The 14,463-nt window shown below is 42.8% G+C and overlaps 1 protein-coding gene across 2 annotated transcripts in view; it reads left to right on the plus strand.

Moving 5' to 3' along the window:
* LOC114805656 (spermatogenesis-associated protein 7 homolog) overlaps positions 1-14,463 on the plus strand; it is a 55,814-nt gene that overhangs the window by 7,666 nt on the left and 33,685 nt on the right. For both annotated transcript variants that reach the window (XM_029047038.2, XM_039914821.1), the window contains exons 3-4: positions 5,036-5,128; positions 7,906-7,953. In XM_029047038.2, the coding sequence (XP_028902871.1) occupies positions 5,036-5,128; positions 7,906-7,953 (141 nt within the window). The remainder of the gene's footprint in view (positions 1-5,035; positions 5,129-7,905; positions 7,954-14,463) is intronic.

Genomic DNA, 14,463 nt, shown 5'->3' on the forward strand with positions numbered 1-14,463 from the left:
TTTGAGCTATGTAATAGAGGGAATTGGATTTGGAACTGCTGAACTTGCTTCGCCAATGTTCTAGTAGTGCCTGTCCTCTCTTCTCATGGTTCATAAGAAGTAATTCCAGTTAGAGGAAAAGGAACACACTGATTTGGGGAGTGAGAGATGGGAAAATGTGTGAGAAGGTGTGATAACACAAGGAACAAACAGCTTGGTGCATATAATAGGTTCTCTATCTCCTAGGAAATAGAATACTAGGGAATTTTAGATAATGTGAGCCTTCTCTGAATCACTCTGCAGAGCACTGTACTGAGCACTTAGGAAAGTACAGTACAATAGATTTGGTAGACACCAATACCTGCCTTCAAAGAGGTTACAGTCTATGGGAGGAGAATGATATTTAAATTATAGCTAAAAGAAATAGTGGAGTATAAGGATAGGTACATAAGTGCTGTGGGTCTAGGGTGCACATAGTGAGCCCTTGAATACCATGAAAAAAAACAAGCCATAGTGCATTTGCTCGGGATAGACCAGTGGTTTGCAAAACAGGGATAGTGGACAGAGGACAGAACAAATGAAGTTGGAAACAGCTAATGGGGAGAGGGCTTGTGAGATGTGTGAAGGAGAAATTGGGAAGAGGAGGGACTCAGGATGAGGTGGGGAGAGTAGTTCAAGAACAAACATTAGAAGAAAGAGGTAGGGTTCTTGACACCAAGAAACTTACAGTCTAATGGAAGAGTAACGGTGAACGCAAGAACTTCTATTTGTACCTACCCCAGCTCTTGACACCATGCTTGGCATAGAGTGAGTGCTCAACAAGTGCCATTATCAGTCAATTGCATGCATGTAATGGGCACATGACTATAGACAGATGTAAGCAATCATATTTATTGAACTATGTGCAGAAACTGTGCTAACCGCTTGGGCGAGTACAGTACGACAGAATTAGCAAGCATGTTTCCTGTCCACAATGAACTCAGTTAAATAAATCAGACAGAAATGTACATCTTGACTGAGGATACCTGAAAGGGTGACATAACCAGAAAGATTGTTTTGAATTGAGGGACTCCTTCTCGAAGAAGGGCTTTTCCGGAGGCTTTGGCAGGTGTGAGGGAGAGGGAATTCCATGCAGGAGGGAATGTGTGAACGATCAAGGGAAATAGCAAAACTGAAAAGTTCTACATGCTTAAATGGAGAGAATGAACAAAGAGTAGTTCTCTGTCCCGGTAACCACTCATTAAAACATTATAATGTCTGTCTTCCCCTCTCGACAGTAAGCCCTCTATGGGCAGGCAACTCAGCTACCAACTCTCTTGTACTTTACTAAAGACCTAACACAGTGCTCTGCACACACATTAAATACCATTGTTTTTTTGATTAAGCTATGGGGTTAATACCTGGGGTGTAGCCATCAGAACCGCTGACCCATCAAGGCACTACTTCAGTCAGCATGTAAACTCAGACAAACCCCCAGATTGGCCTAGAAGCAACATAGGAAGAGCACGGGCCTGGAAGTCAGAGGACCTGGGTTCTAATCCCAGCTCTGTCACTAGCCTGCCACGTGATCTTGAGCAAGTCACTTCACTTCTCTGTGTCTCGGGTGCCTCAGCTGTAAATTCATTCATTCATTCAATAGTATTTATTGAGCGCTTACTATGTGCAGAGCACTGTACTAAGCGCTTGGGATGAACAAGTCAGCAACAGATAGAGACAGTCCCTGCCGTTTGACGGGCTTACAGTCTAATTGGGGGAGACGGACAGACAAGAACAATTGGCAGTAAATGGAGTCAAGGGGAAGAACATCTCGTAAAAACAATGGCAACTAAATAGAATCAAGGCAATGTACAATTCATTAACAAAATAAATAGGGTAATGGAAATATATACAGTTGAGCGGATGAGTACAGTGCTGTGGGGATGGGAAGGGAGAGGTGGAGGAGCAGAGGGAAAAGGGGAAAAAGAGGGTTTTTAGCTGCGGAGAGGTAAAGGGGGGGTGGCAGAGGGAGTAGAGGGAGAAGAGGAGCTCAGTCTGGGAAGGCCTCTTGGAGGAGGTGAGTTTTAAGTAGGGTTTTGAAGAGGGGAAGAGAATCAGTTTGGCGGAGGTGAGGAGGGAGGGCGTTCCAGGACCGCGGGAGGACGTGGCCCAGGGGTCGACGGCGGGATAGGCGAGACCGAGGGACGGTGAGGAGGTGGGTGGCAGAGGAGCGGAGCGTGCGAGGTGGGTGGTAGAAAGAGAGAAGGGAGGAGAGGTAGGAAGGGGCAAGGTGATGTAGAGCCTTGAAGCCTAGAGTGAGGAGTTTTTGTTTGGAGCGGAGGTTGATAGGCAACCACTGGAGTTGTTTAAGAAGGGGAGTGACATGCCCAGATCGTTTCTGCAGGAAGATGAGCCGGGCAGCGGAGTGAAGAATAGACTGGAGCGGGGCAAGAGAGGAGGAAGGGAGGTCAGAGAATAATTCAATACTTGTTCTCCCTCCTACTTAGACTTTGAATCCATGTGGGACAGGTACTGGGTCCAACCTGATTAACTTGTGTCTGCCCCAGCACCTAGAAGAGTGCTTATAAAGTGCTTAACAAATACCATCAGAAAAACCCCCCAAAACTGCGAGTGGGACCTAACACCAGTCACGGGGCAGCCTCACCAGTTACATCACCAGAAGCAGAGCCAGTAGCAAGCAATACTGCACAGAGAACCATCTTGAAGATGTCTAGTGAAATCTGGACAAGACATCAACAGAAACAGCTCGAAAAGGAGTGAGCCACATGTGGCTCACTCCAAAAATATGAATCCCCCTACATCTGTTACTGATCATGAAACCTTTGCAACGACATGCAGGCGATGAATGCATAAAAACATAAGCAGTACCGTGACTGGGTCAGACCACTAATAAGAATTGTGGTATTGGTTAAACACGTATTATGTGCCAAGTTCTAAGCACTGGAGAAGATACAAGACAATCAGGTCAGACACAATCCCTCTCCTTCACAATGCTCACAATCCACATAGGAGGGGGGAACAGGTATTGAATCCCCATTTTACAAATGAGATAACTGAGGCACAGAGACTCTGACTCCCCGGCCTGTGCTCGTTCCTTTAGACCACACTGTTCCTCAGGGGTTCAGCCCTCCAGCATTCTGTTTCTGAGAGTGGCAAAGAGATGCTTTGGAGGAAACAAGATTGTTGCCTTCCTTGGCATCCACCTGGAATTTAAAGATGGATCATCTAATAATATTTCTAACTTCTTTCCAGTAACCCATTTGGGACCACTCATCCATGAATTTGAATTAGTTCTTCCCCTACCTTTTCTTAAGCTTTTCAGAACGGTTGCTGCCCAGCCAATTCATCCAACCACCCATTCAGCCTCCTGGTTTCACAGGTTTTGTTGGGCTCATTCAATAGATATCCATCTTTTAAAATATTCAGCCTTTAGTTAAAAGAAGTTTTCTTTTAGTATAATTTTATTATCATATGATTTTAGCACCTGACAGAAAAAAATCTTTGTTTTAAGCAATAAATTATAAAATAGTTCCCAGGGTAAAGAAATAATCTCAAGATCAGTCATGTTTCAGCATTTGACTTTATACTTTCCATTCCATTCTATAAAATCTGATACCATTTTTATAATTAAAAGCAAAAGCTGTTAGCAAGCTGATACCTCTAAAAATGAGACAGGAGTGGAAAGAGACTAGGGACAGAGATAGGGGAAGGAAGAGAAGAACATTGCTTTTCATTTCCTTCTAAATAATTTTTAAGGTGAACTAGAAATCTAGAATCCAGCAAGAGGAGCTTCCCCAGAGGTAGAACGGAGCCAGAGGGAAAGAATAGAAAAGAGAACAACATGAGAACATGAGGAAAAGATGGATCTTGGTGCTGAGCTGTGGGATGTTGGATGAGAAGGCAGGGCTGTTAGATTAGAGAGTCTAGTTTAGAATGTAGAATGCAATTTTGAGAAAGATAGCAAATAAAGTGATGGGGAGAGAATGGAGGGTTGGTCAGCAAGTATTGAGAATTGAATGATTCAAGGCAGGATGTTTTTTCTCTTACTTTAAACTGAAAAGTTTCCAAACTTCCAATTCTGAGCCTGGCAGAGAGCCTGCTGGTGAGGGAGTGGGTGGTGTCAGAGTTATCAATAGTGTTGCTCTCTGCAGGGAATATGTCTGCAAATTCTGTTGCATTCTACTCTCCCAAGTGCTTAATATAGTATTCTGCACAGAGTAAGTGCTCAGTAAATACCATTGATTGATGGAGATGAGAAGTTCTGAATAGCTGCCTGGTGGTAACAATTCATTCAATCATTCAAATGGTATTTATTGAGGGCAGAGGCAGGGCAAGTATGGGGCTCACAGTTTTAATCCCCATGTTACAGATGATGGAACTGAGCTGCAGAGAAGTTAAGCGACTTGCCCCATGGTCACACAACAGACAAGTGACTGAGCTGGGATTAGAACCCAGGTCCTTGGGGGGCCTTCTGAATCCCTTGGCATTCAAAAAATTCCATTATTACTTCTGCCCCTCCCACTTAGTAGTTGCTTGTCTGTTGTGTAGCAGAAACCCTCCTACAGGCTCAGCTAAGGTATTTTGGAGAGTCCCTTAGCTTTCTCTTTAACCGACTGACCAAGAGGATTACTTGACAAGCCTAAACTCCTCTTGGGATTAGATAGAAACACAAGTATGTTTCTTCCCAGGCCCAAGAGAATGTCAGAAGGTTTTTATTAAAAGTGAACATTGAGCAATAAACTTTAATAGTCTTCAAAGGTACGTATGTCAAGGAATAAACATAAGAAAATGCTGATTTAATAAGAGTACTTACAAGTCATCATAAATTATTTATCGGAAACTGTAATTCTGAATGACTAAAATATATATTAAATTGTGATAAATTATTACTCAAATAATTTAGGCTTTGAGAATTGAGTATTGAATACATTAGTGAAAATAAATCAATGCCTTGCATGATAAACTGTTGAGGAAAAATCAGACCTCACTTTAAAAGAATAGTGTCATGTCGGAGAAATTCTGGAGCCTGTTGGCTAAAATAAGCTCTTCCGTCTCTCAGCTTTTTTTCCTGGATCTTCCTCCAAGCTGTCAACCCAGTATATCATGCAGGATCACATGGCCACCCATCACAGGAAACTGCTGTCTGCCAAAGGTATTCTCAATCTGTAATGATTACTATATCTGTCATGCTGAGAGTTCAAGTCATATCATAAAACCAAAGGTCTGCTGGTTACACATATGCTTGAGTGACTGGGATTTTTCTTTTCTCTCTCACATGCACTCAACAGATGGGTTCTATTTGTTAGTAGAATTTAAAATGACATAATAAACCCCATTCTCCCTTGCAAGCACAGGAGGACATCTAGATTAAACTCATTTGTCTCCAGTCACATTAATCATTCCCGTCACCCTCAGCACTTATGTACAAGATGGCCCAAGATACAGGACTGTTGGGTTGTTCTCGAAATTTTAGATTCTTATCATGCTGTTTCATGGTGAAGAGATTATCTCATTGGAAAGGTCCATCCATATGTTTCAGGCATTTGTGCTGTGTTCCCTTGTGTTATTTATCTATATTCTATTTTTAATGGTATTTTTGAAGTGCTTATTAAGTACCAGGCACTATACTGAGCTCTGGGGTAGATACAAGTTAATCAGGTTGGACATAATTTATATCCCACATGGGGCTCACAGTTTTAATCTTCATTTTACAGATGAAGTAATTCAGGCACAGAGAAGTTAAGTGACTTGCCCAAGGTCACACAGCAGGCAAGTGGTGGAGCCCGAAGTAGAGCCCAGATCCTTCTGACCCCCAGTCCCGAGTTCTATCCAGTAGGCCAAGCTGCTTCCCTTTTGCCGTGTTTGATATTAGCCAGATTTTTCTCATAAGAATATAGTGTAAGAGAAACCAGCAGACAGTGCCAGTGCTTGGAACAGTGCTTGGCATAATACCATAATCATCATCAATGGTCCATCCAGATCAGTGAACTGTCTTCCTAAGAATTTTTTGGTGCTATTATTGAATATACCGTCTACCAGCTGGAATTTGTTCCTGCAACATCCCATAATCAATCCATTTCTATGTGTCCTTATTTCTCTCCACATATCTTTGTGTTCCCTTTGTCATTAGACTGCAAATTCCTTGAAGCCAAAAACCATCTCTTGGTCTTTTTTCTGAAGAAACCTACAAGTAAGGAGGTTTGCTCTTCTTGAGCAAATGCATCAAAAGGTCAGGATACCACGAGGCAGGGTCAAAAAGAGAGTGAGGCCTTATATAGGGCAGGCATAATAGCATTCCAAAGAACTAGCTACAGGCTCTCACCATCAGTAGTGTCATCTTTGAAAACCAACAACATAGAGTAAAAGAGACCCATTTACCCATCATTGACTGCTCTTTGACTTTTCTACTTCGGTCAGGGCTATGCAGCTTAAAAACATCCAGAAGTGTATTTTTTTGGTTTCAAGATCGTGGATGAGACTTCTAAAGGACTTTCCAGTGGGATTTTTCTGGGATGACTAGGAAACAACTATCTTAATACAGACTCACGGATAGAATATGCAAAGAGAGAAAAGGATGACACCTACCACGAGACAGACCAGAGGCCACACAGTTGGTTAATGCAAAAGGACTAGAGGAAATCTGTGATCAGCTTAAGAAAAGCAGACTGTCTAAAGTGAAATAAAAGAACAAGAAGCAGCACAGAGGAATTTTAAGTCATTTGAGTCTTTTTCTTGTATTAATGACAGATATGCCCCTGCCAGTTTTCAGAGATTCACAATTGATCTGTGTGTATATGTATAATAATGTTGGTATTTGTTAAGCGCTTACTATGTGCCGAGCACTGTTCTAAGCACTGGGGTAGACATAGGGGAATCAGGTTGTCCCACGTGGGGCTCACAGTCTTAATCCCCATTTTACAGATGAGGGAACTGAGGCACAGAGAAGTTAAGTGACTTGCCCACAGTCACACAGCCGACAAGTGGCAGAGCTGTGTGGGATTCGAACTCACGAGCCCTGACTCCAAAGCCCATGCTCTTTCCACTGAGCCATGCTGCTTCTCCATATGTATGTGTTCATATCTATATGTGAAATATATATGTATATACATATAGATGAGAAGCAGTGTGGCTAATGGAAAGAGCCTGAGACTGAGAGTTAGAGGACCTGGGTTCTAATTCCTGCTTTACTGATTGCTTACTGTGTGACCTTGGGCAAGTAACTTAACTTCTCTGTGCCTCAGTTACCTCCACTGTAAAATGGGGATTAAAAATCTGTCCTCCCTCCTACTTAGACTGTGAGCCCCATGTGGGACAGGGACTGTGTCCCACCTAGTTAATTTGAACCTACTCCAGCACATAGTAAGCACTTCAAAAATACCATAAATATATATATACCCATGTATAACCTAGATCTGTGAGATGTGTGTGCACGCGTGTTTGTGTGTGTATCATGGGTCTAGATTCATCCCAACCAGCTGACTGAGTGGAAGACTGCACTTACTGCTTTTGAGTCTCATAGTTATGTCCTTCCTGCTTGTTCAGTTGGAGAGTTAAGAGGGTTAGAGAATGGGAGAGGTAGGGAGAGGCTCTCCAGTCTTGATTGTTTCCTGAAGGGAAAGGAATGTGGGGACTGAGAAAGGGAAAGAGAGGTGTGAAACCATGGAGGCAAACACTTACATGGTCACAGTTATTTTTTAAAGAGCAATAGGAGTGATCCTAAACTATTATTTAGGACCTCGTAATTGCCTTAATACATATCACACCTTCATACCTCCCCGATCCCTTACAGCAGAACCGCTCTTTGGATGAAGAGTCCTCCAAACATTTGTAAATCAAATGTCTTTTCCATTTGGTTAAGATTATTCAGTGTTTCTCTTAAGTGAAATATTGAGGCCACAAATAACATGCATATTTTGTCTGTTAATTTAGCTGCTGTTGACTCATCGGCACCAAGGAGCTTACACACTAGTATTAAATGTGAGTTTGGCTTTACTTCGCCCTCAAAATATGTTTTGGTTTTTTTTTCAATTGCTTTGTTTGGAAATATTTTTCTTGGACAGTCTTATTTTTTTTTCCATTATTCATTGTGTTTTGAAAAGGCACAAGCACGTCGGAAGTTTTCCTAATTCCTTCTCTGATCGAGGCAAAATAATAGCTGTCTTACAGTAATATTTTGTACGGATATAGCAACTCTTATCCAAGGATCGTAGAGTCTTTTACCAGTGCTATTTTTATCTACATTTTACTGGGTCTAAAGGGACTGGTTGATTTGCTCAAAGGCTGTCTGGGAATATAATCAAAGACTTTTAATTCCAACATGAAATCCCAGCCAGTAAACTACCTTCCCTCTTAAATGAATCAGCTCTAGCCTCCCTTCCGCAGCCAGAAGTGGGCTAACCTATGGCCGATTGGCTGGGAGGATACTGGTATAATAATGATGGCATTTGTTAAGCGCTTACTACATGCCAGACACTGTACTAGGTGCTGGAGTGGATATAAGCATATTGAGCTGGACACAGTCCCTGTCCTACATGGGGCTCACAGTCTCAATCCCCATTTTACAGATGAGGTAACTGAGGTCCAGAGAAGTGAAGTGACTTCCCCACAGTCACACAGCAGACACGTGGTAGAGCTGGGATTAGAACCCCATGACCTCTGACTCCCAGGCTTGTGCCCTAACCACTATGGCATGCTGTCAGAAGAGGTATGCCAAGTAAGACCGAAGCACACCAAGGAGCAAAATTCCTGGTTGACAAAAATGGTCCTAATATCTCCCCTTCTCCCAGCTTGCCATCCCTCCAATAAATCAATCAGTCGTATTTTTTGAGTGCTTACTGCGTGCATAGTACCGTACTAAGCACTTGGGAGAGTACAATACAGAGAGTCTGTAGGCACGGTCCCCGCCCACAACAAGCTTACAGTCTAGAGGAGGAGACAGGCATTAATATAAATAAGTCTCAATGTGTGGCTCAGCTCTGCGGGGTCTTCTGCCACTCCCTGACTCTGTGCCTTAGCTTGAGCAGCACCCCCACCTCAATATAGTCCCCTAAGTATGGGATGAATTAAGAGGCCTTCCCTGTCTAAGCCCTCATTTCCTCTTCTCCCACTCCCTTCTGTGATCCCCTTGCGTCCTTTATTCACCCCTTCCTCAGTCACACAGCATTTATGTACATATCTGTCATTTATTTATATTAATGTCTATCTCCCCCTCTAAATTGTAAGCAGGTTGTGGGTAAGGGATGTTTCTACCACCTATGTTATAATGTAATCTCCCAAGAGCTTAGTACAGTGCTATGCACACAGCGAGCACTCAATAAATATGATTGGTTAATGAATGAATGAAAAGGTTGGCTACATTACAGGCATCGGAACATACGCTCTGAACCATTTTGGATATGTTTTTCATCTCACTGATTTATCTTTACTCTCCTGTTTGGGGACCTGGATATAGAAGTGGGTTGCTTTCTCTCCTTTGTTAATCACCTGGAAATGTGAGAGTGAGAAAAGGCTGAGTATCTCCGGGAAGCACTTTCACCAGCCTAATTTGGTAGACAAGTGCTGCAGTCATTTATTCATCTTTGCACTGAAACCTGGTGCCACCTATTGGTGAACCCATATGGAATCTCTAAAAATGGCTTTCCCTTCCCACCTACTCCCTTATCCTGTCATCCTTAGGGACAGAGTGAATGCAGAGAGATAATTACAGTATCAGAAGACTGGAAGTAGCTAGAGAGTTGATCTGGCCCAGCCCCCTGCTTTTTCATAAAGGATGAGCATGTAACATCGTTACGGGCCCTGTTTTCTTGGAGATCTCAACCTATATCTCTTGTGTCTTTTGTATCTGAGAGGCATTGTACAATTGCATGTTAAAATGACAGCATTCTTTTTTTAACAAATCCAGATTAAGGGCAGGAGAAGAAGTGAACTGGTCAAATATTGTTAACCCATATCTGCCTTTGATTTGTATATGTGATTAATGAATTAATAATGGTATTTGTTAAGTGCTTACTCTGTGCCGTGCACTGTTCTAAGCACTGGAGTAGAAGTAATCAATCAATGGTATTTATTCAGTGCTTAATATGTGCAGAGCCCTTGGGAGAGTACAATACAACAGAATTAGGAGGGTAAAATCTCAGTAGTCATCATCATCATCATCATTATTTTCGCATTTAAGTGCTGACTTTGTGCCAAGTAAGGCTAGAGTAGATGAAGAATAATCAGATAGGACACAATCCCTGTCCCACATTGAGTTCACGGTCTTACAGATGAGAAAACTGAGGCCCAGACAAGTTAAGTGACTTTCCCCAGGCCACACAACAGACAAGTAGCAGATCTGCACTCAGAACCAAGGTCCTCCCACTCCCAGGCCTATGTTCTGAAACAAAGACATTCTCTGCCACCGGTTCCCTGCAACTCCAGATTCCAGAACCCAAGAATTGGTTCCGGACTATGAGACTGAACCATATCCCATAGGTATAATTCATTTGCTAGTCACAAAAAAGGGTATTTAAACTAAGGCAGGGTCAGCACAAGACCAAATTTCACACATGTACCAACACGGGGTATCCTGCTCTCCTACTCTCTGGGGAGCCAGGGGTCTTTAGCTTAGCTGGGCCCAGCTCCCTGTTGAATTTCTCCTGGGGTCTGTGGGTCCTGCCTGCAGAGTTCTTATAGGAGCAGCGTTAGTGGTAATGGAGGCAGGAGCAACCGAGTAACATCCCCTTTGACCCTGTATAAAAGGATAAGGTAGAAATACGGGCTTAGATCCCTAACCTCTTTAGTGAATTGAGTTGCTGGGATCTGTGTTCAGTCTTCTTTCTCTTTCCAGCTTTGTAAAGATACTACCCTCAGTCGTAACTGAAAGGTCCAGTCAATCAGTGGCATTTAGTGAGCACTTACCAGGCACAGAGCACTGTACCAAGCACATGGGAGAGTAAAATACAATAAGGGTTGGTACACACGCTCCCTGGCCTCAGGGAATTTACAATCTGGTAGTCCTGGAAGTATTGCTAAAAGGACAAGATAGACAAACTGATTCAGAAAATTCAAGCTTCAATGCTATTTCCCTTGGATGTTTCTGGCTTTGACTCGGAGCTTCCTCTTTTTATTTATCCCTGTTGGTGTTGGTGCTGCCTTATAAGGACACCAGAGAATATATGAGGATTAAGAGACATGAATCAGGAGCAGGAGATGAGCACCTTATTTCCCACACACTGTACTGAAAACTACCCTAAAGGTCATTAAATGTGGCTTAGTACTTAAATTAGAGAAGCCTCGTTATGCCACACAAATTACAGGGTTAGTAGAGAGCCTTCATAAAGAAAGACTTATTTTATGCTTACTCTGTAACCATGAAATTTGGCCGAAATGAAATATTTCATTACTATCTGGGCTTTTGTTCACCTGTCATGGCTTTAAATAGAGAGATGGTATAGGCTGTCATGCAGAATGTAAGGAAGATCAGAGCTCTTTTTTTAACTTATGATATTAATACACTTGGAAGTATAAACCTGATATACATTTTCATTATTCTTTATGGTGTACGTCTTAGAGTCAGATTCAAACCAAAGAGAAATATTTATGTACACGAAGAACTCATGGTTATTTAACAGAGGGGGAGAAAACAAAACTGCATGAAATTTTCCAATAAATAGTGCAGCAGCCCTTGAAGATTGACATAATTTGGAAGCAGGGTGCTTTATCTTTCTTGCTTCCCAAATTTGAGATTAAGGTAATGCTGTATTCTGGTTCCCTATTTATTTATGATTGTCATCCCTTGGGGACCTCCAAAGACTATGATAAAAGAATGAATTTCCTTGGAATGAGGAGTCTATTTTATTAGTGCAAGGTGAATGTTGATTGGTTATCAGAAGCACCTGCCTACTGGGAGCTGCAGCATGGCCTAGTGGATAAAGCAAGAGCCTGAGAATCAGAGGTTCTGATCCCAACTGTGCCACTTGCCTGCTGTGTGACCTTGGGCAAGTCACTTCACTTCTCTGGTCCTCAGTTACTTTACCTGTAAAATGGGGATGAAGACTGTGAGCCCCATGTGGAAGCTGGCCAATGTCCAACATGATTACCTGTATCTCCTCCAGTACTTAGTTCAGTAAGAGCTTAACAAATAGAAAAAAGTCAACATCCTTTGCCTCTTTTCCCAATCATTCTCTGTACTGGCTCTCTTTGGCCATTTCATCCACTGACCCTGCTGTGGCCCCACCATTTTTATGGCATATTTGGCCACAACTACCTTTCTTTTCCCCTCCTCCACCTCTGACACCAGCCTTTGTGTATCAGACTTCTAGCTAGTTAATATGTTGAGTTTGGCTAATATATTTTCACTTATTTCTGGAAAGGTTCACAACCTAGGCCTTGGGTTTGGTTTGGTATGTTCTTTTGTAGTGCTATTTTTTAAGCACTTACTATGTGCCAGGCACAGTACTAGGCACTGGGGTAGATATAAGCTAATCGGGTTGGACACAGTCCATGTCCCACATGAGGTTCTCAGTCTTAATCCCTGTTTTACAGATGAGGGAACTGAGACCCAGAGAAGTGAAATGATTTGCCCAAGGTCACACAGCAGGCAAGAGGTGGAGCCCGGACTAGAATCCAGGTCCTTCTGACTCCCAGGCCCGTGCTCTACTCACTAGGCAAGGTTGCTTGTCTAATGTGTTCCTCCCTCCCTGAGTGAACTCAACCATAGAAGCCTCTTGGCTCAAACCTTAAGGACCAATGCTGCAAGAAGTATAAACTTCTCTCCAAGTGTAAACTTAAAGAAATGAGAAGCATCACTTGTTCCTCGTGTCCCTCACCCCAAGTTATTTTATTGGAGCTATTTAAAATTACTTTGGAGACTTTATTTGAGCTTCATGGCGTTAGTGTTGTGTTTGTGGTGAAGTTTCAGGGTTGAAATTTGATCAAAGAGAATTTGAACCCACCTGGCAAGCATATAATCTCATTTTGATTAAATATATCTCTACTAGGTGACTATTTTGTGCTTTGCACCAGTGGACAGGTTGTCCTTTAATATATGACTCAAGTGGCTGCAGAAATTTCTATCTTATATTGAATAGTTGTAAGTCGGAACCAATTTTCTCTTAGAAACAATGTTTTAAATGAGAAACTGGCTCCTGAATCTAGGCCAATATCTTATTCTACGCAAAATTACCCAGAATTGCATATTCATTCAATTAAAAGTGAGTAATAAGACCATTTTTAAGTATTTATTTTGAGTCAGAGAGGTTCCATGATAGGAGAGCTGATTTTTACTTGATCGGCAAAAATAAAATGGATGTGTCAGGTCTATCTAGTGACCCTGTCTGGCGATCGGCTAACTCTACCTCCATCTGTCCTTTCCTCCTCTGCTCCCCTGAACAGCTACTGTAAACTTTCCTTCCCTTCCCCAATACTCCATCACATTTTTTACAACTATTTCTCTGTTTTGCAGCAATTCCCATGTACCCACCTTAACCACGCTGTTCCCAGATCCAGACTCCCACTCCCTGCACTCCTGAATCTTCCCCTCCAGCTCCATGGTTCTCCCACAGCCCCCACTCTCCTCTCCACAACTGGCATTGCTTTTTGATGTATTCATTTTGTTTGCCTCAGAGCTGGGCAGGCCCCTTCCCGCTGTGCAGCCCCCTGACCACCTGCAGAACAACCACAACCATGAGGAGCCCTCATCTCCTTCCCAGTCACCCCGAACCTGCCCTATCCTGGCCCAGCTCGGTACACGTGGTGGTCCCTGGGACTGCAAGCAGGAGAGGTAGAAGGTTTGATGGTCCATTCCTGGGCCTCCTCTGTTACCCCAACCAATCCAGCTGGGCCCAGATCCTGCAGCTGTGGTGGTTTGGGTGGAGAGGGACGGGTCAGCTGGGAAAACGAGCACAAACTGTGCTGATAAAAATAATGTATAAATGAATAAATAATTTTGTAGGTCCATCTCCCCCATTAGATTGTAAGTCTTGTAGACAGAGGGCACAGTGTTTTACTTCTGTTGTACTTTCCCAGCACTTAGGCTAATGCTTTGCACTCAGCAGGTGCTCAAAAAATACCTTTGACGGTTTGAAAGAGTTAATGCCCCTCCCAAAGTGTCTGACAGTACCAGGAGGTAATATCATGCACGGACAGAATGGAATAAGTCTGCCTGGAAACACCGATCACCATAAATACTTTGAATAGTCCTCATCATTTCGAACAAAGCAAAAATAAACCGAAACCGGGTTGCAAAACCTCTAAGTTCACAAGAGCCTTTGATCCACATAGCTGTCAGACTCAAGACAAGGTCCTGTTGGAGATGTTAGTGCTTTGATCCTGAGTTTGAGTCTCAAGCAGTGCTGTCTTGCCTTTGATCAAGGAAAGTCTTAGAGTCTGGAAAAGAGGCTTTGTAATAGTTATTGCCCAGAAAGGTCTTCTCGCTTCAGCCGGCTCTGTAATTGAGATTTCTAAAATGCCCACCTGCTGTTGGCTCAGGCTAGTTTCACGTATCGA

The sequence above is a fragment of the Ornithorhynchus anatinus genome, chromosome 19 (genome assembly GCF_004115215.2).
Source record: "Ornithorhynchus anatinus isolate Pmale09 chromosome 19, mOrnAna1.pri.v4, whole genome shotgun sequence".
NCBI classification, from domain to species: Eukaryota; Metazoa; Chordata; class Mammalia; order Monotremata; family Ornithorhynchidae; genus Ornithorhynchus; species Ornithorhynchus anatinus.